At 42.7% G+C, this 27,745-nt stretch overlaps 1 protein-coding gene across 1 annotated transcript; it reads right to left on the minus strand.

Moving 5' to 3' along the window:
- Positions 1-5,069: 5,069 nt before the first annotated feature.
- On the minus strand, positions 5,070-27,038 carry znf408 (zinc finger protein 408). Its single transcript, XM_052029322.1, has 7 exons — positions 26,678-27,038; positions 24,770-24,866; positions 22,204-22,478; positions 14,100-14,164; positions 12,233-12,426; positions 10,292-11,248; positions 5,070-7,179 (listed from the first exon to the last, which is right to left on the minus strand). The coding sequence occupies exons 2-7, from the start codon at positions 24,849-24,851 to the stop codon at positions 5,909-5,911; spliced, it is 2,844 nt and encodes a 947-aa protein (XP_051885282.1). The 5' UTR covers positions 24,852-24,866; positions 26,678-27,038; the 3' UTR covers positions 5,070-5,908.
- Positions 27,039-27,745: the final 707 nt, after the last annotated feature.

The raw sequence follows: 27,745 nt of genomic DNA on the forward strand, positions 1-27,745 counted from the left end.
TGTTGAGAGTGGAACACAAGGAAACAGGAGCAGGACTAGGTCACTCGGTCCCTCAAGCTTGCCCCACTGTCCAATATAATCACAGCTTATCTGCCCCAAACTTAAACTCCTGTGCTAGTTTCACATAGTCCTTAATTCCTCGATCTTCTAAAAATATTTACGTCCAGTGATTTAGCTTCTGCAATCCTCCAGGGTACAGAAATCCAAAGATTTGCTACCATTTGCAAGAAGAAATTCTAATGCACCTCAGTTTTAAATGAGCAGCCCCTTATCTTGTAAGACTCTCCCACTAGTGGAAACATCTTTGACATCTATCCTGCCATGCTTCCTTTGGATCTTGTATTTCTGATCGCATCACCCCTCTTTTCTTTTGAACCCCCAAGAAGACATAGCCAACCTTTTCATCTGTTCATGATAGGACAACCCTCTCATCCCAGAAAATAGCTGAATGAATTTCTTCTGGACTGCCTCCAATCTGAGTATATCCTCTCTTAAATAAGGGAACAAAACTGCACACACTACTCTAGATGCAGCCTAACCAACATCCTGTACAATTCTAACAAAAATTACCTATATTTAAACTCCAGCCCCCTAGCAATAAAAGCCAATGTGCCATTTGCCTTAATTACTTGCACCCACATGCTAACCTTTTGTGTTTTGTGCACAAAAACACTTACATCCCTGTGTTCTTTTGCAGTCTCTCTCCACTTAGATACTAGTTTGCCACTTGATTTCTCCTATCAAAGTACCTGACCTCACACGTCCTTGCATTTAATTCAATGTGCCAAGTTTTTGCCCACCCATTATTCCCTCATTACACATGATCAAGTTTAAAACAGCCTGTCTCTGGAAAGGATCTGTGACATATTGCTCTAAGAAACTATCCCCGATCCACTCCACTCCACTCTTGCCAGTTTGATTCGTCCAATCAATATGCCGATTACAAACACTCACATTTGCAGCTCCCTTCTTAGATGTCTCTGATACGTTCCCATTTTTGCTTTATCATATCTGCCACACAATCTTGCTTATATTTTCTGACCCTTCCCATCACACTTTGATTTTCATTCACTTTTTCATTATCCTGTGCTGCTGCTCTCTCATTTTCTTGATTTATTCTCCACCCCACCCCCCACCAAGCCTTGCCTTGAACTCCAATTATGTAATTTGCCAGAACACTGGTGCATGGTTCAAATGGAGTCTGTCCCATTGGAGCAGGACCCTCCCCCCACCCTAGTACAGGTGCCAGTGTCACATGAATTGGAACCCATTTCTCCCACACCAACCTTTCAGCCATGTGCTTTCTCCAATCCTAATTACCCTCTGCTAATTGGGATGTGACTCACAAACATTATCACCTTATCGTTCTGCTTTCCAGTCCCCCCCCCCCTCCACCCCACGCTCAATATCCTCAGCAAAACCTCCTACCTCATCCTACCTATGTTGTTCATGCCTATGTAGACCACAGCAACTTAATCTGCCCACTCCAAGTTCTTTTCCAGTCCAGAAGAGATGTCCTTATGCCTGGCACCAGGCAGGCAACACAGCCTTCAGGACTCTCTGTCTTTGCAGCAAAGGACAGTGTCTTTTCCCCTAAATATGCTCTCCCTTATAATCATTATATTTCTCATTTCTTCCCTCACCTAAATGGCTCCTTGTGCCACAGTTTGCACATCATCCCTATAATCTCCACCCTAATCCAAACAATGAGCAAGCTCTTTCCTCCAGAAAAGGGTGAGGGCTGAGGTTCCTCTAGAACCATCCTCTGGATCCCTCAACCTACTTCTTTTGCAGTGACATCCTCCTGTACCTGCCCAAGGTAATTAGTCTAAAGAGTGCAACTGCTACCGCAATCACAGTATCTCGATAAAGGAGGACAGTATCTAAAGCTTGGACTCCAGCTCATCAACTCTGAGTTGACTTCCTCGAGCAGCCAACACTTGCTGTAGATATGGTCTCCGCGAATCACAATGGGGTCCACTAGTTCCCATATGTTGCAGTTACAACATATCGCTTGCCCAGCCGTCTCTGTTTTATTTCATTAAGTAGATAGGATTTCATTATTTTAAAGGTGCACTCCTCTGCTAAACTAGCTATGGAGGCAGACAATGTGGATAACAAGGGATTGGTAGAGAGTAAATAAATGATTTACCTCAGTGTTTGGAGAGTGGTGACTAAAGGGGGCGGTGTACAGACACCTGTCTACATCAATGGTGCTGAGGTCGAGAGGGTTGACAGCTTCAAGTTCCTGGGAGTGAACATCACCAACAACCTGTTCTGGACAAACCACGTGGATGCCATGGCCAAGAAATTTGGTTTGTCCCCTTTGACACTCACCAACTTTTACTGATGCACCATAGAAAGCATCCTATCACGGCTTGGTACGGCAACTGCTCTGCCCAAGATCGCAAGAAGCTGCAGAGAGTTGTGGACACAGCCCAGCGCATTACAGACACCAGTCTCCCCTCCTTGGACTCCATCTTTACCTCTCAATGTCTTGGTGAAGCAGCCAGCATAATCAAAGACCCCACCCACCCGGGACATTCTCTCTTCTCTCCTCTTCCATCAGGGAGAAGATACAGGACCCTGAAGGCACGTACCACCAGACTTAAGGACAGCTTCTACCCCACAGTGATAAGACTATTGAACAGTTCCCTTATACGATGAGATGGACTCTGACCTCACGATCTACCTTGTTGTCACCTTGCACCTTATTGCACTGCACTTTCTCTGTAGCTGTGACACTTTACTCTGTACTGTTATTGTTTTTTTTAACCTGTACTACATCAATGCACTCTGTACTAACTTGATGTAACTGCACTGTGTAATGAATTGACCTGTAAGATCGGCTTGTAAGACAAGTTTTTCACTGTACTTCGGTGATAGTAATATACCAATACTCGAGATTATGGAACACCCAGCAGCTAATAAAACTTAGTGAAATGTATTTTCCACATGTAATGATGCTTAGGGTTGGCAAGCTAGGAAAGAAATAGCGGAGGAGCTTACAGCAACTTTCCAAAATAAAACTGTTCCAGAAAACTGGAGATTGATACGATTCTCTCTCCTCCAATAGACTTAATAAGCATTTGGGGAAATGGGAATTAACCAGTGTCGGTTTCAACATGCAGATAATGTTTGATGACATGAGTGAGATTTACAAAAGTGGCAGATGTCCTTAAGGTTGAAAGAACAACATTAAAAAAAAACATTCTTTTGCTTTGTTCTTTGAAGGACAATACAAAAGCAAAGAGATAATGTTCAACACTCAGCCTCAGAGTTAGTAATTTTATGAATAATTCCACATGGTCTTATAGAAGGAATACAAAAGCAAAACGTAGATTCACTTGAATATGGGAGGAGTGAAGTGGGGGTGGGAGTGGTTGAGAATGAAGGGAAAAGGTAACAATCAGCCTCCTTGGGCAGGCCATGTCGATCGCATGCCTGATTCCCTAAACACGTTGAGCTTCATCATGGAAACAGATTACCGGGGTGACAGAGGAAAAAATTCAAAGATGTTCTCAAAGCCTCTTTGAACAAATGCAACATCCCCGCTGATTCCTGGGAATCTCTGGTCCACTCAAAGAAAAGGAGCATTTGAAATGGTATTGAGAACTGAATCCATGCAGCAGAAGTACACAGAGACCTTGCATAAGTGGCAGGAGTGTTTCACCTTGTACATTAATCACACACACATCCTGTCACTCACTGTCTGCCCCATTCTGTGGAAGAGCATGTGGTTCCCACATTAGCCTCATCAGCCACCTCAGAATCCATAAACCAGAACGAAGAATAGGGTAAATAATGAATACTTCATTCCCTTGGCAGTGACTAAATAATAGTCAGGGGGAGAAACAGCACAGAAACAGGCCCTTCAGCCCAACCAGTCCGTACTGTCAACCAACCATTTACGCTAATCCTACATTAATCCCATTTTTTATTCTCATGAACACACCAAAGATTGTACCACTCAGCAACATGCTAGAGGCAATTTACATTGGCCAATTAACATACCTACCCACACATCTGTGGGATATGGGAGGAAAAAGGAGCACCCAGGGGAAACCCCACATGGTCCCAGGGAGAACATGCAAACTCCATGCCCGGATTGAACCTGGGTCTCTGGTGCTGTGAGGCAGCAGCTCTACTCGCTGCACCACTGTGCAGAATTAAAAAGGTTGGCAAAAAAAAATCTTTACACAAATGAGCTGAAGATTTTTCCACCACAAGAAGAGGGAAATGCAGACAAGCAAGAGAAATTAAAGTAGGTAGGTTAACTGAAGGACACATTGATAGATATTTCATGACCGAACCATTTGTTTGTAGTAGCAAACAGTCACTGGGTACCGTGTTTGCTCATCTGATGTCAGAAAATTCCAAAGTGAACCATCATTTAAGCTGAAATCTTTCAGTGACTCAAACTACGAAGAGAAACACTGATTTTTCCATGAGTGTCATTCAGAATTCAATAATAATAATTTGCCAAAATATTCCAATATCTCACCAATTGTTAAAAACTCTCTTGTATTCTTGTAAAACAGGGTATCCCATTTCAAAAGTTGATATGAATAATGCAAGTTAACGTATCGGTCATCTTGTCTTCTTCTCGATTAGAAGTCCCAGGAGATATGTCAACGAGTCTCCTGCATTTGTCAATTGCACTTACCGAGAAGAATGAGAGGATGTGGCCAAAGGTTAGGCACTGTGCAGTTGTAAGCTGCTTTATGAAATAAAACCTGTGTCGATGCAGTAAAGCAAGCAAACATTAGTGTAACAAACTGATGCATTGCTAAATAATGAAAAGCTCAGAATGTGATTCCAAGCCAGTTTTAAAGATAATCCTCAGGATGTGGGCATTGATGGAGGGCTGCCAAGTACTTTCCATTCTTAGTTGCCCTGAAGTGGTGTTCAGCAGTTTTCTTGAGCTGCTGGATGTTGTCTTGCACAACTGAATTGCACATTCAGCCACTTCAGATGGTGCATGCACATCAACCAAATGGATACAAGCCAGGAGTCACATATAGGCCAGGCATTTGTGAACCAGATAGATTTTTATAACAATTCAATTGATTTGTGATCATTTTTATTGATAGCAGTTTTTTTTTATTTCCAGAAGGTTTGAAATGAATTCAAATTCTTAACCTGACACTTGAATCCATGTTCTTTATGCTACTAGTCAAGGCCTCTGGATTACCATCCCAGTGTCTGGAACTCATTAGCGTTAATCTACAGTCAGTGTTCAAATCCTGACATGGGTTTTGAAGTTATTTCAACTGCTCCTTTAAACAAATTTGTGTTATAGGGTTTTTAAGGATTGCATTAAATCAGTTTTTGACCCTGTGAGCAGAATGCCTTCCTTGCAATTGATTACCACTGATTTTTTTTCACATCCAAGGAATAATAAATTTGATGTATCTTGACGTTTTGACTGATACTCTAAATGTCATAACCAGGAAAAACTAGTTTTGTGCATATTGCAACATTAACAAAAATGACCAGAGGCTAGTGGTTCAGCAGCCTTTTTCCTTTTCGCTGTAAAACGAATTAGTTTTGTATTGAAAGCACTGGAGTTAGTTTGACAGCCATTGCAGACAATATTTCCAAGCGATGTTCTCAAACATGCTCATTATCAAGTACAGCCTTAATTCTGGCACAGGATTATAAATAAACCCACTATAAAAAACCTATAATGATTTACATAATTACACTTGCAAAGAAATGTGTGCAATTGAGTGCAAGGACACTGCTTCCAAAGTCTGTACAATCAATGGCAGTCAAATCAGTCGTACTGCAGAAAGACTTGTTACTGTCACGCAAGATCTAAAATGTAACTGCTTCAGGTTCCCAAACACACTAAACACTTTTAATACAAAGTTGAACACACTAATAAAGACATTGTTATTGGAGCTCAACTTCCAGTTGATATCTCTACTATCTCAGCTACAGCATTAAATCCAATGTCCTCCTCAATAACAACAGCATTGTTGGCCAATTTCTCCTGCTCTACATCAGCACAATTTCGGGAAGTAACTTCATTAGTGTAATCCTCTGTGTCTGGAATAATTATTTCTATGATATCTTCATTCCCGCGTCGTTGACTTCCTGCTAAAGCCTGAGTGATTACATCTTGCGAATTGTCTTTGACCACTCCTCCTGACTCCACAGTTACACTGCGCTCCACCTGCTGGAATGTAATGCTCTGTTCACTTGCACTCTGGCTTTCAGTACCTACTGTCACATTCTCCTCATGCTCCCCGCTTGGGATTTCTACCATTTCAATGGTGTGCACATAAAGATTTAAAACAACACTTTCATTTCGGAGGGAATTGTTGCTCTCTTGACCAGCAGTCTTTAAACCCACTTTCCTAACTCGTTTCGGTGCTACTGCAAGAGGTTTGCTTTCAGAGCTTTCTTTCTCCAAGGAGGCAATGGCTTCTGCGACCTCCCCTAAACTTCGTGCTTCGCTTTTCTTGTGGGACATCCTGTGTCTCTTTAGGCTCTGGGTCATGGTGTACCCCTTGCCACAGATATCACACTTAAATGGCTTTTCAGTCAAGTGGATCCTCTGGTGCCTCCGGAGCTTGGTTGCAAGGGTATAGGCCTTTCCACACTGATCGCATTTAAAAGGTCGCTCACCCGTATGCAGGCGCTCATGAGCTCTGAAGGTATGTGGGTCCCTCAATGTTTTCCCACATATTGTACAAAGGTAGACCTGCCCTGTGTGTGAAATGCGGTGCCTGCGCAGTTCAGGCAACTGGGAGAAGAACTCACCACAGTCCTCACATTTGTATGGTTTCTCCCCAGTGTGGATTCGCTGATGCCCCCGGAGGTTGCCAATCTGCCTGAAGGCTTTGCCACAGTACGTGCAAGTGAACGGCTTTTCGCCCGTGTGCAACCTCATGTGGTTCTTCAGTGAGCCGGGATTGGCCAGCTCTTTGTCACACACACTGCAGCGGCAGGCCCGTGGGTTGCCAAGGTTCATTGCCTTGAGGCGATGGAGCTTCTTGTGAATCCGGAGAGACGGTGGCCTGGCAAATGCCTTTCCACACTCATTGCATACAAATGGACGTTCACCTGAATGAACCCGCTCGTGCTCTCGAAGATCTCGTTTCAATGCATAGGCCTTGTCGCACTGCTGACACTTGAACGGACGCTCCCCTCTGTGTAGCATCTGATGGGCTATGGAAAATATAAGGTTAGGAGACTGTTTAAACCAACAACCAGTCTGCAAGCTATGGATGGTGAATCTCTTAACTGAGAAGAGCAAACTGTTCCCTATCCTCAATTTCCTACAAATTACTTGCTGCAATCCTGTGGGACAATGTCGTACCACTGCATGTGGTAAAGTCAGATTCCTGCATAGTTGCCTACAGTTTAATGAGATCTGTCCATGCTTTCTCTGTTTGTGTCATAACTGGCCAGTTCTGCTGTAGGTCATCCATCTGTAATGTTGACTCAGGTTTTTCTCTTTCCTCAAGCATGGCCTGATCTGCTTGGCATTTCCCAAGGTCTGCATCTCACATCTTTTACATGTTCCTTTGTGTTCTCCCTCTCTCTAGTTTTCCTCGTTAACCCATCAACCAGCTAACTTCATCAATGACCTATCACCATGACAACTCTGGTCACACCCTATCAGAGAGATTCCCATTGTCCTAACCACCATTTCTGCAACTTCAAACCTTTGGTTTTCTCTCTTTCCAAATTCTAAAAAATGATCTTTAACCTGAAATGTTAACTCTGTTTCTCCTCTCACAGATGGTGCTTGATTGGTCTCCTGAGTGCTTTCAGCCTCTTATTTACTCAATGGAAACTTTTCCCTTTAAAAGGCAGAAGAGGAGAAATAATTCGATGATTAGTGGGCCAGGGTGACTCTAAAATTGGCTCCCTGGGGATAGAAGTGATGAACTCCATCAATAACAGATGCAATAATCTCACAACTCAACAAGGCACTGATAAAAGGTTAAACATAATGGGAATTAGATTTCTATTCACACGGCTCCCTCATTAGCGACACCAAAAGGGGTGGTTGATTCTAGCAGAACACACAATGAGGCTCCATCCGCATCTGCACATCTGAAAGCTTGGCACTGCCAACCAGTGCCCATGTTACCTGGGATCTCTCAATAGGACAAGTGTTTTCACTTTATATCAAGCAAACAGAAAGACCTACATGTGTAGATACCAGAGACGTTTTTGAACTCTAACATGGTGATATTTCTGCAGTATCAGGCATATTGTGGATTAAAACAAGATTAGTAACTCGCTGATTTCTATGAGACAAAGCCTGAGGATGGCTGCTATACTCAAACTTCAATGGACAACCAGGACATTAAATTTAAGGGAACTAACAGTCATGGGCAAAACGCACACATCATCACTGTACTTGATGTTGATGCATTGTCCAGATCTTCACATAATATCACCCGATTATACCTTTGATATTTTTCAAAATCCATACAATCACCAGAAGTTAAAACAATAGAAATCAGAGATGCAGGCTTGCCAAGAAAAGTAGCCAGTGGCTGGGGATGGACCTCCCAAAATAAGAAAGTTTGCAAGGACTAGCCTCAGCTACAGAAGTATGTGGAAAGCTGTGCCAATCTAACGAAGGGAGAACAAATATGAATACAAATAGGGAAAGTTGATCATTCATCACAACAATGAACGAATCACTTAGGCTACTTAGTTTAAAAATGAGTTTCAAATCTCCATGTGAGGGGGTAAAAATAAAAATCATTGATATTTTGAACTCTTTTTAAAGTTTGAATTATGGCCAATGTAGAGAGAGCGCGAGAGAGAGAAAGCGAGCGAGCGCGAGAGAGCATATTTGGGTAAGATGTTCCTCTTTGTTCAAGCCGGGAGAGTAGAGAATAGTTTACAGTCATCTTTCCCACAAACAAAATGCCTTGATTCCAAGTTGAAAGGAACACATTGTGAAGTTCGCTTTGACAATTTGATTTTACACTCAGACTTCCTTGTGGTACCCAAGTTCTGATAACAGGCTCACACTAAATAATGAAATGAGAATGTCAAGGTTATTTTGCTTCTAGCTTCTTCCAATATCATGAATTTTCAGGGAAGTTTAAAGCACTATTCAATTCAAGATTTTGTTATAACTACAAAGACTAGGGCTTTGACAGATAGCACCATTCAGATTATCTTAATAACACAGGGTACTGTTAAATGGTTTTGATTACAAGTAAAATATATAATTTTCTTCCTTCAAACTGCCATTGAGAGACTGAGATTGCATGCATTATAAAAAGACATACAACATGATGACTATCTTATAATTTAGGATACAATTTGCTATGAAATTATCATCAACCAAAAGACTTTCCTTAGACGTCACTGGAATGGTATAATAGAGCTTATAATGAGATAAGATGTGTGTAGATACTTTCATCTTGGGATTAATTTATTAAAATTGACAGCTAGAAAAGGTGTTCAACAGTTAGCTCTTTCTCAAGAGTAGCACTCTCGCCTGAGATACGAGGTTGTGGCTCCAAGGCTTATTACACAGACTTCTAAATAAAATCTAGGCTGACACTTCAGAGGTGTACTGTGGCAAATCTGCAATTAGAAGTGCACTCTTTCAGATAGGATGTTAAAGCGAAGCACTCTCTTCCCCATCAGGTTGATGTGAAAGATCTCAAGGCAATACTTGAAGAGGATTGAAAGAATTCTCCTCAGTGATCAGTTCAACATTCATTCCACCACCTACATCATTTAAGATACATCATCTACATATCAACTCATTGCTTGCTTTGGGACCTTGCTGAATGCAAATGGGCTGCTGCCATTCCTTCTCACAGTACTAACTACACTTCCAAAGTTGTGAACGGCTGCAGGTGGCCCCGAGGTTGTGAAAGGGGATATATAAATGCAGTGCTGTATCTGCTGATCCTCCATTAGATACCTTCACAAGCAAACCACATCCAGATTTAAAGTGCCAATGAATGAAGACGCTTGGTCCTCTTCCAACAAATCCATCAGGCTGGTAATGAAACATCAGTTACTTGGAGAGGTCTACAAGCCATTCTACCAGATGGCACAGGAAGCAATGTCAAGGGGGGCAGGGGAGCATTTTACAATTGGTTTAAGTCGGGAGAATGACCTCTTTTACAGAAATTTGGAAGTGTTCTCTTACCTTTCCTCCCTAAAATACACTGGTTTAGTGTAAATAATGAGAAAAAACCAAACACATAATATATGAACACATTCACCGAATTTCAACTCACTACTAACGAGAAAATGGCTAAGACAGTAAAGCATAATTTTTTCCATTTACCTTTAAAACTCTCCTCAGAGCTGTAGCGCTTCCCGCACTCATTGCACATGTATGGTTTGTACCCCGTGTGAGTGAACCGATGCTTCTTCAGGTGGCATAACTGGATGAAACCTTTCCCACAGTCGTCACACCGGTACCTCCTCTCACTGGGGTCAATCTGGGAACTGTCACGTCGACAAAACTTCTTACTTCCCTCCAATTTGCTTTTAGCCGTGGAATTTTCCTTTGCTCGAACATGATCTCCATTTTCCACTGGAGGTTTTTGCCCCTCCCCCTTCATGTGACACATGGGCAAATCTCCACCCGATTTGGCTTCCCCACAATCCTCAGCTGGCTTGGTCTCTGTGTTTTGCTCACAGCACACCTCTATGCCCTCATTATTCCTTTTCTGATTGTACCTCAACTTTTTTTTCCTCCTCATGTTCTTTTTCTGTACGTCCTCTTGTGTTGCCTGCACTTTTGGCATGTTTGAACAGAGTCCAGTGTGTATCATTCGAGCTCTTCCAGCTGCAGAACTTCCAAGGGTCTTGCTGCATATTGATGATCGCAAAGTCCTCTCACCGAGTCCAAACTGATTATTTTTCTTCAACCTTTTAACCTCAATGTCACTAGCATCTTGTGCCTGTTTGTAAATCCCAGATTCATTCTGCTTCTCAGTGTCATCCTGTTTAGAGGAAATAACTGCTTGCTCAGTGCTTTTGGCCCTGCTTAACTTTGATCTGCATTTCAAAGCAAGCCGGTTCACTTTCTTCTCTGACAGTTTGTTCTGAATTTCACGTTTGATTTGAAGCCGCTGCGACCTTTTAACAGGCTGATCGATTTTCACCATGTTCTTACATTCTGGCTCCTTTTCTTCTACAGTTAGCTTGGTGCACAGTTGCATAGATTGAGATACCTCAGCTGACTCTTCAGCAGCATCTCCCGGTATTCTGTCCTCAGGCTCTTTATCCAATACATCTGTTAACAAGAGATCAGAGCTTTTTGTATTAAAAACTTCATTAACTCTGTGCAATTATAGTGTTCACATAGATAATTTAAAGTTACACAGTACCAAACCCTCCATACAGCAACTTTATTGGACTGAGATTATGTTCCAAGGTTAAAAGAGAATTGGAGAAATGTACCTTGGAGGAATGTACCTTAGAGGGATATACCTTAGAGTATTGATGCACAATCTGCAAGTTACAAAAAATAATGACACACGTTGGCTGCTTAGTTTTTAACAACCACATTGTGTTAATCTGTTTTCCTCAGGGAATGTGGTGGGTGGCACAGTGGCCCAGGTAATGGAGCTGCTGCCTCAGAGCTCAAGCTAGCATCGTTCAACCCTGACCTCCAGTGCTGTCTGTGTGGAATTTGCACATTTTTTTTTGTGACTGCTTGGGTTTCCCCTGGGTTCTCCAGTTTCCTCCCAGTAGATTAAATGGCCACTGTAAATTTCCCCTTGTGTGTAGGTGAGTGGTAAAAATCGGAGGGAAACTGATGGGAATGGGGAGAATAAAATGGGTTAGGATAGGATTAATGTAAATAGGTTCTTGATGGTTAGTGTGCACTTGGTGGGCTGAAAGACCTGTTTCCGTGCTCTCTCTGATTAAAAAAAGGAACCATCCATCAATCACAGGTCACCCGTGATTGTTTGAAATTTAGGCCAAGAGTATCAATACCAATAACCATGAGAATTACGGGATCATCGTAAAAACCTACATGGCTCACTGATGTCCCTCAGGGAACGGAATTGTTTCTCATATCCAATCTGGCCTGTATGTGACTCCAAATCCACCAATGTGATTGACTCTTAACTGCATCCTCAGTTCTGGAGCATTTAGGGATGCACCTTAAATGCTGGCAGTGCCAGTGATGTCACATCATGCAAACAGATAAATAAAACAAAAATGCATGCTATCTACATGAGGATATGGAAGATTGTAAGAGCATGTATACCTGTGCAAACATTGACAGTTTCATTGTCCTGTGTGTTACTTAGCTCCAGTGCTGTTTGAAGCTGCTTCTCCTCAGGCCATAATAGAAGCTCTTGGCCCAATTCAATAGTTTTACAAACCCGATAGTAGATCTTCCCATAAAACTGGAAAATGACTGCATTGCTCTCTTCTTTTGTTCTTGCTTTGTTTGCATATCTGTAAAAAAACAGCTCAGTTTTATTATCCATCTGTAACTGCGGCTGGGCCCTTGCAACCATCATTTGCAACAACTTTCTACTTTGCCAATTCTAAGCTTGTTTTATTTAACTACATCGATATTATATTGACTTAAAATGCCCAGGTTCCCCTCATCCTTCTCCATGCACATCTCCATCACAGTGTTACTAGAGTAGACATTGAGGCATCTTCTGAGTTTTGTGATATTGGGGAACAGTTGTGAGGTTTGAGGGGAATAAAAGGGGAATGTTATGCCAAAATATCATAAACAAAATACATTTTTCCCATAACTGTAATGTGCATCCGTGCGTGATTCACTGAACGGACAACTGCAATTTGTTGCAGTTTATGATTCTACCTGAACCAATTAGATTATAGAGTATGATGATTTCCCAGTATCCTCCAAAACAACAGATTCATTTTGATATTATCTTGGGATGACTCATGACTAATCTCATTTGAGATTGGTGTAGGATGAAATATTTACATATTTACATTTTTTTTGAGAAATTAAATCAGCACAAAATTCTGCACGTAAACATTCAGCTGGCAACAGCAAAGATGTAGTGAAGCTGGTTGGTTAAAAGACTGATCTTCAGAGAAAAATTACCCATTTACAGGTAATCTTCTGTGGTAATAATAAGCACAGATGCAGCAGGAATGAATAAAAGCCAATTTGATCATTTCAGCTGTTCCTCCATTTTCATGATCTCAATTCCACAGATCTTTACTAAAATGGAGAATACTTGCACTCATGTACGAATCAACCCTTTCTAAAGTGTTGTGTGCAGGGTGGTGAAACCACCTCAAGATAATGAGGAAACAAGTAGTCTTCGGTCACTGGAGCTGAATGCATAACAGAGAATTAAATACCGGTGGTCATTAGCTTCACACATTTAATACTACTGACGTTAATAGAACCAAGCGAACAAGTGGACAGCATGCACAATTGGCAGCCGATAAGCTTGCACGCAGCTAGCCCTACAAAATGAAGATGAACTTCAAATGCATTGTTACTTCCAGGCTTGATGATGTTGTGCCACAGAATCAATTTGTTTCTATGTAGCAAAAGGGAGCTAAATTATGAATGGAAAAGAACTGAATAGACCCAATATTCAGCTCAATTGAGTCCCTGGTACCAACAATTCTTGATATTATTTAATAAAGCCTTTAAGTCTATGCAGTAACTAGTGACTGATTTAATCATAGCGCCGCTATCTTTTGGGATTAATAGATTTATTGAGCTGCAGCCAGTCACTCCTGACTGTCATGATTATGACAGGAGTTATGTGTGAGCATGCTTTTAAAGCAACATTGGAGTACACTCATATATAAAGTTCAACTTGAGAGTATCCTAACACTCAAGACCATTATGATATTAATTCTTTTCAGAAGTTCAGGTCATGATTCACTGTGCTAGTCTAAGTTAAGGTGCCAGGATACAGTCTTTATTGGAAAAATCATGTATTAACTCTTATTGGAACATTACAGCATCTCTGTATTCCAACCCTCCCGAAACCAAAGGAAGTTGTGGGAGAACAGATAGTTCAGTGAGATCAACTTAGGATTTAGAATAAATCAAAGTGTAAAAAACTCATTCTCTGGAAACCTTTGTTGATTGTTAACTATGTGTACATTAAAAAGGACATTACCTCATCCAGTTTGAGAGCGACTGGTTGACCTGAGCTTCTCCTGCTTTTTCATCACCGTCTCCAAGCTGTATTAACAAAGGTAATGACAATCGGTCACAATGGATAGAATAAGGATGGAAAAGCAACCAAATTCGTAGGGCTAGATTGTGCTGGCACAGGTCCACTGCCAGCAATCACCACCCACAGTCAACCCACACTCAAATTTGCCTGGTCTCGAGGCAGGGCTCACCTTTCTGGCCCAAGGCTTTCTGGATTTCAGCAGCATGAGGCGAGCACATGGCAGGTTTTCCAATGGTGCACTGAAGCCCTGCCCCCAAAATATTCCTGAAGGCTTTGACAAAGCTGGCTGCCAAAGCTGTGAGGACTTTTAAGTGTCTGCATGACATCAGGGTGTTTTAAAGTTATAAATGAAGTAAATAATTAAAAATTAGAATGACTACAGGAATTATTACAAGCATTAAATAAAACCGATAAATTTCCAAAACAAATTTACCCTATTTTTGACTCCTTCCCTGCAGCTCTGTAATCCCAACAGAAATCATGGGATCGCAGATCCAGCATACAGTCCAACATTTCAATAGACCCGATATCCAATTCCCAGTTGAATGCCGGAAATACTCAGCCAGACACAGATACACCAACTCACTGCATTGTACTACATGCACTTCACATCAGTGAAAATATATACCAGTCAGAAATGTAAGTGACTGTGCTATAAAGAAAATGACTCTTCACCACCACCCCCCCCTTTGCATCTCAACCCCCAATGCTTGCTATAAATTAGCTTTTTAGTAACTAAACCTGTTTGTAATCCAAGCATCAACAGAACATTTCTGTATCAATTAAGGCAATAGACCCTGATTTTAGTTGTTTGCATGGTATTATGGGGCTACCTCTATATGTAGAGTAATATTTGAACTGCAATGGATCTATAGGTTCTTGACCTGACATGCTAATGGTTTCTCTCTCCACATACGCTGACTGACCTGCTGAACAGCTCCAACAATTTTGTTTGTTATTTCCCATTTCTGAGTGGCAAGGTTGTTGGATGGTGTTATAACACCATCCTATTACGTTGTTTTATTTCTCTCCACAACTTAAAACATAATTTTGTTTGTCTCAACGATTTTTCTTCTACTTGCCAGTCAGGTTTAGGCTGAACCAAGTTCAATCATGCCTCGAGTCTTTTACGCATTAGTAACTCAGTAAGAGCATATCCTGTTGTGGAATGTGAAATTGTTCTTGCAGTTCAATATTTCATTGTTAAACCTGATACTAATCAAGATGCATTGAAGAAACTATTTTTACTTGCAATCTTACAGTGAAGTACGTACATGTTTAATACTATTCATTACAAAATGAACAAAACTGGGAGTCAATATCTGAGATTAGCTCTTCTGGTAATGGATCTCAATTCTTGAATAGCAAATTCTGATGTTGTACAGGATCCAATGTGTTATATCTTAATCTATTTGACTATCTAACAGTGAAGTGTCAACCATTCTATCTGCCAAGGGAGTTCACTTCAGCTATCCTGATGGCAGTCTACATCCCACCATAGACGGACATGAAGCCTGCACTCAGTGGTCAACAACCTGGAGACAGGATACCCCGAGGCCCTCTTCATCATCACAGGGGACTCCAATCAGGCCAATCTCAAGAGTATGTTACCAAAATACTATCAGCACATCTCCTGCTTCACCAGGGGCGCCAACACCCTTGACCACTGCTATACAACCAAAGATGCCTTCCAAGCCACTCCTCGTCCTCACTTTGGGAAATCAGACCACCAGGCTGTGCTCCTTCTCCCTGCATACAAACAGAAACTGAAGCGGGAGGATCCAGTACAGAGAGTCGTGCAGTGCTGGTCTGAGGAAGCAGATGAGCTCCTGCGTGACTGCTTTGAGACAGTGGACTGGTCCATGTTCAAAGACTCAGCTGCCAGCCTTGATGAGTATGCCACCACCATCACAGACTTTATCAGCAAGTGTGTGGAAGACTGCATACCAAAGAAGACAATATGGGTTTTCCCAAATAGGAAACCACGGATGAACCAGGAGATCCACTCCCTACTGAAGGAGAGGACTGCTGCACACAAATCTGGTGATCCTGATCTGTACAAGAAATCGAGGTGTGACCTTCAGGGATGCCAAGAGGCAATACCGACTCAAAATAGAGTCCCTGACCAGCCATCAGTTATGGCAGGGCTTACATGCCATAACAGGCTACAAGGCGAAGTCAGGCTGCATAGTTAACAACAGCGCATCCCTTCCTGATGAACTTAACGCATTCTATGCGCGTTTTGAACAGAAGGGAAGTGGATTGTCACCATCCACCCTGACAGCCTCCAATGCAGCTGAACCTGTGATCACAGTGGAGGACGCAAGATCAGTCTTCCGGAGAGTGAACACGAGGAAAGCACTTGGCCCAGATGGTGTCCCTGGCCGTATGCTCAGATCTTGTGCTGATCAGCTGGCAGAAGTATTTGCGGACATATTCAACCTCTCCCTGCTTCAATCTCAGATTCCCACCTGTTTTAAGAAGACCACTATCATCCCGGTACCGAAGAAAAGCAAGGTAACATGCCTCAATGACTACCAACCAGTGGCTCTGATATCCGCCATCATGAAGTGCTTTGAGAGGTTGGTCATGGCACGCATCAACTCCAGCCTACCAGACAACCTGGACCCACTGCAATTTGCCTATCGCCAAAGCAGGTCTGCAGCAGATGCCATCTCCCTGGCCCTACACTCAGCTCTGGAGCATCTGGACAGTAAAGACACCTACGTTAGACTATTGTTTATTGACTACAGCTCTGCCTTCAATACAATAATCCCAAGCAAGCTTGTCACCAACTCCAAGACCTAGGACTCAACACCTCCCTCTGTAACTGGATCCTTGACTTTCTAACAAACAGACTGCAATCAGTGAGGATAGGCAGCAATACCTCCGGCACAATTACTCTCAACACTGGTGCCCCACAAGTCTGCTTCCTCAGCCCTCTACTCTACTCCCTATACACTCATGATTGTGTGGCCAGATTCTGCTCTAACTCCATCTATAAGTTTGCAGATGATACCACCGTTGTAGGCCGTATCTCAAACAGCAATGAGTCAGAGTACAGGAAGGAGACAGAGAGCTTAGTGGAATGGTGTCATGACAACAACCTTTCCCTCAATGTCAGCAAAAGAGCTGGTTATTGACTTCAGGAAAGGGGGCGGTGTACATGCATCTGTCTACATCAATGGTGCTGAGGTCGAGAGGGCTGAGAGCTTCAAGTTCCTGGGAGTGAACATCACCGACAGCCTGTCCTGGTCAAATCACATAGATGCCATGGCCAAGAAAGCTCACCAGCGCCTCTACTTCCTCAGGAGGCTAAAGATATTTTGTTTGTCCCCTTTGACTCTCACCAATTTTTATCGATGCACCATAGAAAGCATCCTATCAGGATGTATCATAGCTTGGTACACAACTGTTCCACCCAGGACCACAAGAAACTGCAGAGAGTTGTGGACACAGCCCAGCACATCACAGACACCAGCCTCCCCTCCTTGGACTCTGTCTTTACCTCTCGTTGTCTTGGTGAAGCAGCCAGCATAATCAAAGACCCCACCCAACCGGGACATTCTCTCTTCTCTCCTCTTCCATCGGGCAGAAGATACAGGAGCCTGAGGACACGTACCACCAGACTTAAGGACAGCTTCTACCCCATTGTGATAAGACTATTGAACAGTCCCCTTATACAATGAGATGGGCTCTGACCTCACGATCTACCTTGTTGTGACCTTGCACCTTATTGCACTGTACTTTCTCTGTAGCTGTGACACTTTGTACTGTACTGTTATTGTTTTTACCTGTACTACATCAATGGACTCTGTACTATCTCAATGTAACTGCACTGTGTAATGAATTGACCTGTACGATTGGTATGCAAGACAAGTTTTTCCACTGTACCTCGGTACAAGTGACAATAATAAACCAATACCAATATCTATGAGTACTAAGTTTTTTCACTGGCTTCACACTGCAATTTTGGCAGTTGGAAGACTTGTCTAGTAACTGTTCAAAATCAATTTAAATTGATGTCAATGAACAAAACTTCTGGCTATAGTCATTATGTTCACAATCTCAGAATTTTCATTGTGAAATTCTTCTAAAAATCAGTCTTCTTTGCTTATTGGGTATGACAGCCGGGAGTTCCCATTCAATGCAAGTTTGATCTGTTGACAACTCATCTTGCTTATAGAATCGTATTCTCATCTGTACATTGGTCTAATGCAGTCCATCTTTTTAAAATTTTCCTGTAAGCATGTATCTTTTCAATTATTTCCACTATTCCAACTGGAAAAACACCATTTACTATATTCAATGTGAAAATCATGTTTTTACGCCTTATAACTGAATCTTCATCTAGTAACCTTGAGAATGCATCTTCAATTCCATTTTGTTTCAAACTTTTACATGTGATGGTTTAAATCATACTGCAAAAAGAAAATGGTATTGGTAATTGATTTACTATTGTCACATGTACCGAGATAGTGAAAATTTTTTGTGTGCCATCCAGACAGATCATTCCATACACAAGTACATTAAGGTAGTAAAAAGGAAAACAGATTTCAGGATAAAGTATTACAGTTACAGAGAAAGTTCAGTGCAGGTGAACAAATAAAGTGCAGGGGCCACGATGAGTTAGATTGGGAGATCAAGAGTTAATCTTTTAGCAAATGAGAGGTCCGTTCAAGAGTCTGATAACAGCAGAATTGAAGCTGTCCTTGAGTCTGGTGGAACATGCTCTCAAGCTTTTGTATCTTCTGCTCAACAAGAGAAGAGGAATGAATGTGGTGGGAGGGGTCCTTGATTATGTTGGCTGCTTTCCTGAGGCAGAGGGAAGTATAGAAAGAGTCCATGGAGGGGAAGCAGCTTTGAGTAATGGACTGGGCTACGTTCACAACTCTCTGCAATTTCTTGCAGTCTTGGGCAGAGCAGTTGCCATACCAAGCTGTGATATGTCTGTCTAGGATGCTATCTATGGTACCATTTGGTCAATTCTTTTGCATCCTTGATGGAACCATTATCGGTATTTCCAACTTGGGACCAAGAACTGCCAACAAAATCTTGTGGGCTGTGGCTGAAGTAAAAGCTCTTCTCCAAACACAATTCCTGCAGTCTCTTCCTAACTCTGAGCATTGCTTCTCTCACTCCTCATAAACATACATAATGCCAACACAATTATTTTCTTTGACCATTACGTGACAGATTACAGCTCGTACTCCACATGCACAGTTTGAAGGATCAAATGCAAACTTCAATGTTCTAAGTCATAATGAATAAACAAAGGCTTATTTCCCAGGCTCTTCTTATGCAAGTCATACGCTCTTTGCTATTCTTTGCCCATTTCCATTTTTCATCGTTCTTCAGTAACTGAATTGTATCAGTAATGTTGTAAGACATTACCACCTTTTCTATGGTGCAATTGGGAAGGGAATGAAACCTGAAAACATTGCAGCACTTGGTGCAATCCATTTGCAATGACTTTTAGACCAAGATAAACTACTATTTTATGTACAAATGCATATTGCTTCTTGTGAGCTTCGTACATAAAGGCCTTAAGTCTTCTAATATTCAAAGATCATTTTGATTGCATAGACAATGATCTATACCTTGCAATATCTTGTCCATTGTATTATTAAAGACCTTGCAGCTTGAGGATTTTATACCATGAGGTAGCCTTGTGTAGGGATTAAACCCTACAAATAATTCTGACTCTCTTCATCCACTTAAGTGAGCAACACTTAATGTGAAAAACGTGGCTCTTGCTAACTCTGTATACAGGTCCCGTGAGGTAGGAACTGGGTATTGCTCACTGTCAGTGGTTTGGTTTTCCATTGTTCTTGCTCACTTCAATAATGTTTTTGGTTTCTTCCTGTTGATATTTGCCCTCTCTGAAGAAATTCATATATTGAAGTTGCTTGGCTTTAGACTTGCTTGCTAAGGATAGCTGACTTTTTCTCTGAGAGTTAAAACACCTTGCCAGTTTAGTTGATGTATATATGGTGGATGATTCCCATTCCATCTATAATAGAAGTTTGTTCCAGTCTCATCCATATACTTGGCTTCTCCCTTGGAACTCCAGCTTCCTCTAGTTCCCCATGACTGTAAACTGCTGTTACCTTCGTTACTTACATCAGACAGAAGTTTTTAGTCTTCTTCAGTGCTTACTCCATATTTGGACAAGCTAGAATGTCAAAGTTGCATTGCTGAAACAGTTCTTTCAACAACAAGATGTACTCACTGACAGTCTCACCTGACTACTGATCCCTAGTTCCAAATATATAGACGTCCACATATTTGTGATGGTTTAGTATTAAAGTGATCCAGTAGTTTTTGAACTGCATTGCTAACAAGAATATCTTTTGGTTTCTGTGGTGTTAAATAATTTTAAAATGTACCATACATTTCAGAAACCATTTCGGGGATATGTGTAGGGCATTGAAAGTAGGGCAGGTTGAGAAAGTGGTTAATAAGGAATATGTAATTCTGGGCTTTATTAATAGAATGTAAAAGCAGGAATATCCTGCTGACCCTTTATAAAACACAGGTTGGGCCACAGGTGGAGTATTGTGTTCAATTCTGGTCGCTCATTATAGAAAGAATGTCGGAGGCACTGGAGAGGGTCCAGAGATGATTTACAAGAATGGTTCTGGGATGGAAGGCTACAGTTACATGGATAGAATGAAAAGTCTGGGACTGATTTCTTTGGAGAAGGGAAGGCCCAGGGGAGATTTGAAAGAAGTACAAGAGGTCTGGACATAGCAAGTAGTGGGAAGTTACTCCCCTTAACAGTTCTAAGATAAAGGAGAAGAGAATTAAGACGGATGTTAAGAAAAACTTTTATCATGTGGTGTATGGTTGGAACCTGGAATACACTGCCTGAAGATATAGTGGAGGCAGGTTCCATTGTGACACTCAAAAGCGAATTAGATAAATATATGGCAAAGAAAAATTTGTAAGGCTATGAAGAAAGGGTGTGGAACTAGTGTGTTATACTCTGGTAGACATGGGTCAAATGGCCACCTTCTTCTCTGTAACCATTCTATGATTAAATTAGCAAAATAGCTTTATGTTCCCATACAGCCTTATTTTTGTGCAGTTAAATTCTCATCATATTCAAGAATTTCTATTGCATCATTTGGTCTGAAAAAATTTCCAAGCATTCTCACATGAACTGAAAGGCTCATGATCATAAATTCCAAGGCTTCAAATCTTCCTCTGATGCTACTCCCACTAAAACTGACAACATCACACCAGAACACAAAAAGTTTCCCAGTTTAGTGTCCATTTAGCCTCCAACTCATTAACTCCAATTACTTTTCTAGAATGACTCATTAGCTGCTGAAGCTAGTTTTCTTATCCCGGTGCATTTACACCCGAAGCCTCTCTGATGGCCACACTGTGTTTGCCTGGCTCTTCACCACGGATGTTGTGCTAGTCCAAAGTACTCACCCAGGAATTTCTCAGGCTGCACTGCCCTCCCCTTGTCATGCAAAGTTTGGCTGGCACTCACTCAGGTTCAGCTGTCACTATGCTCACCAAGACCACCTGTGCCTCAAACTGTCCTTGATATCACCAATACTGTCAGCTCACTTGATTGACACGGTCCATCTCTTTTTGTTTCATGAGGTCCATTCTCAACTCATTGCCAATTAGTTAAGTAGGCACACTAGCTCCAATTGAACGTAGTAGAGGTAACATTGCAAATTATGGAGAACTACTAGAATACATGCATCTTGTTTATCAGCTTCCTAATTGCACTAAACGTGGGCATATGTCAGACATAAAGGCCATACATTTACATACACACGTTAAAGGTGCCATGAGAATATCAAACATGGGTCTGAAGGAACAGAACTACTTTTTCCAAATTTGGATCAGCTGTTTATAAAATGTACAAAACATTGAGATTTAATGCAATTTAAAGATATGGTGAGCTCACTTATCAGATTACTTAATTACCAATATATATGGATGATTTTTTACCACCTATTTTCCACAAATACCTTGCAGACTATAGACATTAAACATCTTCCATTATAAGAAAATTTACCTTCTTTGAAATGAAAGATGCTCTTCCAACCATATCGTCACATTCCAGTTTTCCTTCTAGAGGTCCGAAGAATATTCCTCTGGGAAGTGCCTTAGAAACACACCAGATGCCCAGCTGGTTTTCCTGAGTCTGGGAAGGTCCTGCTGCCAGACCAGCAGGGAGTGTGTAGAAGGCCCGACATGGTAATCCAAGCTCCACTGGAGTATCTTTTATAAAAGGTGGTAGACCATGCACTGGACAGCTCTCCTCAAAGAACTCTTGACAGTCCTCACAGACTGCAGGAAATAAAAGATGAAATGAGAGAATTTGCATTAGGCTTACAATAAAAAAAAACATACTAGTGCATAACGCTCTCGCATTATTCCATCCAGGCAATATAAAATTAAATATAGCTGGATCTTAAGGGGATCTGCACAATTATTTTCAACACCCCTAGTAAGAACAGTATTGTGAAGCAGTATTGGGTGCTTAAACTAATCCACCTACTCTTTCACTTGTACTGTAACTGTTTTACTTTTTTTTGGTGTTTTCATGTTGGTTACATTTTTTCCCCATTTCTATCAGCTCCTAAGCAACTCACATTGACACTGACACAAGTTTGTTTGCTCCACATAGAGTTTATTCAGAGACAGCTTAAAAATGAAGTAAGCTATCTCAACAACATATATTTTAAAGCACCTTTAAAAGTAATAAAACAAAGCTCTTTGCAAGAGTGTTAAGGAATAGACTTGTGCATTTTGTATCCCCTTTTCTACTGTGTAATGAAGAAATGGTTTTGAGATGATCTCTGCCACATTTAAATTGTAAAGGATAAAGGATAAAAATTTCACTCCTTTGTCTATTGCTACAATCTTGATGTGCAGCACTGATGCAATTCTGCTTAGTAAATAAGGAACTTGCATTGTGTGGCATCTTTCAATACCTCATTTTACAGTCAATAAAGTACTTTTAAATTGTCATCACTATTAAACTTAAGACTTCAATTATTTGGTTTCTATTTTTGGTTCAGTTTAGGGGAGGTTTTCAACTATTATCATTGTTTGGCAAGATCAGTATCTTCAGTTATTAAAATATTTTTAAGCAAATGTATTAACTTCTGATTTCCATACTAAACTCTAATGACAATAATAGTACCCGTACATTCAAAGTTGCCCATTGCATCCGTGCTTTCACTATGCTGGGTTTCTTCCAACCCGGGTGACCCCATTGATGTATTTTGTTACCTACCCATAAATAAATGTGATTGCACAGTACCTACAGGTTAAAAGCTGAATCCTTACAGCAACATGCATGGCTGACATTATATTCCAAATCCTAGTTTTATCTGTGTTAAAAAAAAACTACATTTTTTATGTAGGTCTTCAGGGACGTCTTATTGTTTATTATCAGTTAAAACCTAAAATTTGGTGCAGGAAATGCAACAGCCATTTTGTACTCACCAAGGTTTCTTGTACAGAAATGTAAGTATAACCTGATAACTCATTCAGGCAATTTTGGTTAAAAGATAAACATCGGACAGGACATAGAGTTGGAATGCCCTGATCACCTTAAAAAGACTGATCTATTACAAACCAGAGAGGCATAAAAGGGTCTCAGCTTAACGAATTGTCTGAAAGACACTACCTCTAACAGTGCAACATTCTCTGAGTAATGTACTAAAGGGCCAGCCTATATGACACACTTAAATGTCTGACATGGGGCTTGAACTTACAGTCTTTCAACTCAGGTGCTTGCAGTATCTCACATTTATCATTTTAGGACTTCTGGATCTGCAGCTTCAATTCCCTCCTAGCACAAGTATAAGCTTGACATGGTGAGGTGCAGCCCCAGTTCATAGCACCCAAATGAAAAACAAACAGGAATTCAAAGTTTAAATTAAAATAATTATGATGTCTAAAGGATTTCCACGCATCAGATATTCCGCACTGTAAATTTTGATCTGGTTGAAGATTGCAAAACAAAAACTACAATTTACAATAAGCGATGACTTGATAGGAGAGCTCACTGCATGATTTGGCACACATCATGAAGATTTGAGCTCAGTCCTTTGGCTGGTATAAGAAAGACAGTTTACAGGAAGTGTGACACTGAGGGGCTGCATGGCCCCAGATTTCAGGTTGGGAAATATAGGCTGGATTCTTGGTGAGGTCATGCATGTGACATGTCTTGTTGCTCATCTCATCACCAATTTTTTTTTAAACTTCTTAAGTGCTAGTTCCATTTACACCATTAACATGGGAGACTGCATGTCAGCAGCCAGTCTGGTTGACAAGATGTTTGACAGGATAGCTTCAAGGCCTATCTAATTCTCCTTTCCCAGTTTATATCCACATAAATCTTTTTCATCAGCAGTTGCTAAATAGTCAGGAAAGGAAAGTCCATCTTACTGTTTTCTCCAAACTAGTCAAACTGAGTGAGCTAATTTCAGCAGAGGCAACGGCTGCATTATTTCCAAATATTATCTCTGCTGAAGTCAACTCACTCAGTAAAATCTGGGCATTAGTGCTCATTTACTAAGTCATGAGATAAAAAATGAAATATACAGTACATCCAAGAGTTTACTTACATAGCTGCTGTTTGTTGTCTGGTGGAATAAAGCCCTCCTTGGTTGGCCCTAACCTCTCACTTTCTTCATTTACTTGTGGCATTTTTTGGAAGCACACCTGCAGAAAAAAATGGTTTGTTAATTACAACAAGCAAAAGAAACAAGTTCATGTTCTACCCTTCTCTTCTTCCCTAATAAATCCTGATCAAATTCTATTGCCAGCCCTAATCTGCATTGGAAACCATGTGAAAAAAATGATATAATTTGTACTCTGACTGGTTCAATCACACTACAAGGGCTAAATATGGATACATATGGAGGATGATCTTAGATTCCAGCTAAGATATTTCATTATCCACATCATATGTGACTGCCTCTCACATATCAAAGATTACTGAATACTCACATCAAGGAAACAAATTACATATTGGGGCTACCCATAAATGCTGGTTACTAAAATAGTTAGTAAAAGTGGGCAGCTCTCCATTCATTTTCTTTAAAAGGTTCTGACATACTTAGTTTTAACAGTGCTGTCACTTGGATTTCATGATGTTTTAATATTTCCAAGGTGAATGTCTGCATACACTGCGGTCCTGGTGGAAGAAAACACGACTATGTGTTCACAAAAAAAAAGACAAGTTGGTTTCTGCAGGGAACAGAGGGTCTGAGTCTCCAGCCTTTTGGAGGAAAAGATGTGACCACCGAGTATGCAGAACATGTTTGTAAGAGACAGCGGGAACGTTAAGAATAGCAACAGAAAGAGACACAGAAGTTAATGCAGTGGCGGGGGGGGGGGGGGGGTGGGGGGGGGGGGAAGGAAGAGAGGGGGGGGGAGGAGAGAGGGGGTGGGAGGAAGAGAGGGGGTGGGAGGAAGAGAGGGGGGGAGGAAGAGAGGGGGGGGAGGAGAGAGGGGGGGGAGGAAGAGAGGGGGGGGAGGAAGAGAGGGGGGGAGGAAGAGAGGGGGGGAGGAAGAGAGGGGGGGAGGAAGAGAGGGGGGGAGGAGAAGAGGGGGGGGGAGGAAGAGGGGGGGGAGGAAGAGGGGGGGAGGAAGAGGGGGGGGGAGGAAGAGAGGGGGGGGGAGGAAGAGAGGGGGGAGGAGGAAGAGAGGGGGGAGGAGGAAGAGAAGGGGAGGAGGAAGAGAGGGGGGAGGAGGAAGAGAGGGGGGGAGGAAGAGAGGGGGGGAGGAAGAGAGGGGGGGAGGAAGAGAGGGGGGGAGGAAGAGAGGGGGGGAGGAAGAGAGGGGGGGAGGAGGAGGGGGGAGGGGGGAGGAGGGGGGAGGGGGGAGGAGGGGGGGAGGGGGGAGGAGGGGGGGAGGGGGGAGGAGGGGGGAGGGGGGAGGAGGGGGGGGAGGGGGGAGGAGGGGGGGGAGGGGGGAGGAGGGGGGAGGAGGGGGGGGAGGAGGGGGGGAGGGGGAGGGGAGGGAGGGGGGAGGAGGGGGAGGGAGGAGGGGGGGAGGAGGGGGAGGGGGAGGAGGGGGAGGAGGGGGAGGGGGGGGGGAGGAGGGGGAGGGGGGAGGGGGGGAGGGGGGGAGGGGGGCGAGGGGGGGAGGGGGGGGAGGGGGGGGAGGGGGGGGGAGGGGGGGGGGGGGGGGGGAGGGGGGGGAGGGGGGGGGAGGGGGGAGGAGGGGGGGGGAGGGGGGCGGAGGGGGGGGGAGGGGGGAGGGGGGATGAAGAAGAGAGGGGGGAGGAAGAAGAGAGGGGATGGAACCCACCAGGGAGGGAAGCAGACACTTACACAGAGGAGATAAGATGGACTCTTGACCTCACAATCTACCTCGTTGTGACCTTGCACCTTATCTACCTACACCTTCCGTGTAACTATAACGCTTTATTGTTATTATCTCAATGCACTGTTGTAATGAATTGACCTGTATGGACGGTATACAAGGCAAGTCTTTCCCTATACCTGCCGATAATAAACCAAATTTACCAGTTTTAACTTTAAGGTGGGCAACGCTTGAGGGAAGTCCCCCACTCTAACAATATTGTGGACCCTCCGACCAGGCGCCCATCAGCCGGTTGTTGGGACCGACGAGGGCGCCGCCGTGTGAACCGCACCGCTGTCGGCAGTCCAGGGCCTGCGGGACGGCTGCTGCTGCTGCTCCTCCGCCGTCTCAAGCCGCGCCCGGGTCCCCGCGCCCCTCGGCTGCTCCCCTCTCCCGTGTACCGAGCGATCCTGTCACAGCGGGTCGGAGCCCATCTCCGGGCTGCGAGCGCTAACAGCACTACCCGAGCCGTCGGCGGACTCCATTCCAGGGCGGACTGGAAACCGAGCGCTCTCTACTCCCCCCGCAACAACACCGGCTCCAACAAACGTTCCTGCTTCTCCAGCCTCCCCCACCCAGAACGGACTGCATTGGGGATTGTCGAGGAAAAGTTATTTATCATCTGCAGCGCAGCATCGGGTGCGAGTGGAAAATCGAGGCTGATGACATTTGTGTACATTTTAAACCAACATAGATCACTATCCATCCATAATGAGGGGGCTTACCACAGATATACAAACTTAAAAACTAGAGTAATCATAATTCAATATTTACCATACTTATGGGATCATGAAATTGTCACATTACAGAATTCAGCCTACTATGTCGCTGTCAGCTCCTTGTAGAGCAACCGCATCAGTCCTATTGTCTCACTCTTCTCCTGTATTGTTTTCCCTCAAATTCCTATCCAATTCTCATAGTCAAAGAGTCATACAGCACAGAAACAGGACTTTCAGCCCAACACCTTCATACCAATCATCAGTTGCCCATCTCTATTAATCCCATTTACCAGCACTTGGTCTGTAGCTTCTGTACCATGGTGATTCAAGTGCCAGTCCAAGTACATTTTAAATGCTGCAAGAGTACCAGTCTTTACCACGCTCGCAGATTGCACCCACCCCTGGATGATAAAATTCTTCCACAGATCTCCTTTAAACCTCTCCTGCCTTATCCTAAACCCACATCCTCTAGTTTTGACACCTACCTTGATAACCCTGATTGATTCTGTTTCC

This window comes from Pristis pectinata, chromosome 14, assembly GCF_009764475.1.
Source record: "Pristis pectinata isolate sPriPec2 chromosome 14, sPriPec2.1.pri, whole genome shotgun sequence".
Lineage (NCBI taxonomy): Eukaryota > Metazoa > Chordata > Chondrichthyes > Rhinopristiformes > Pristidae > Pristis > Pristis pectinata.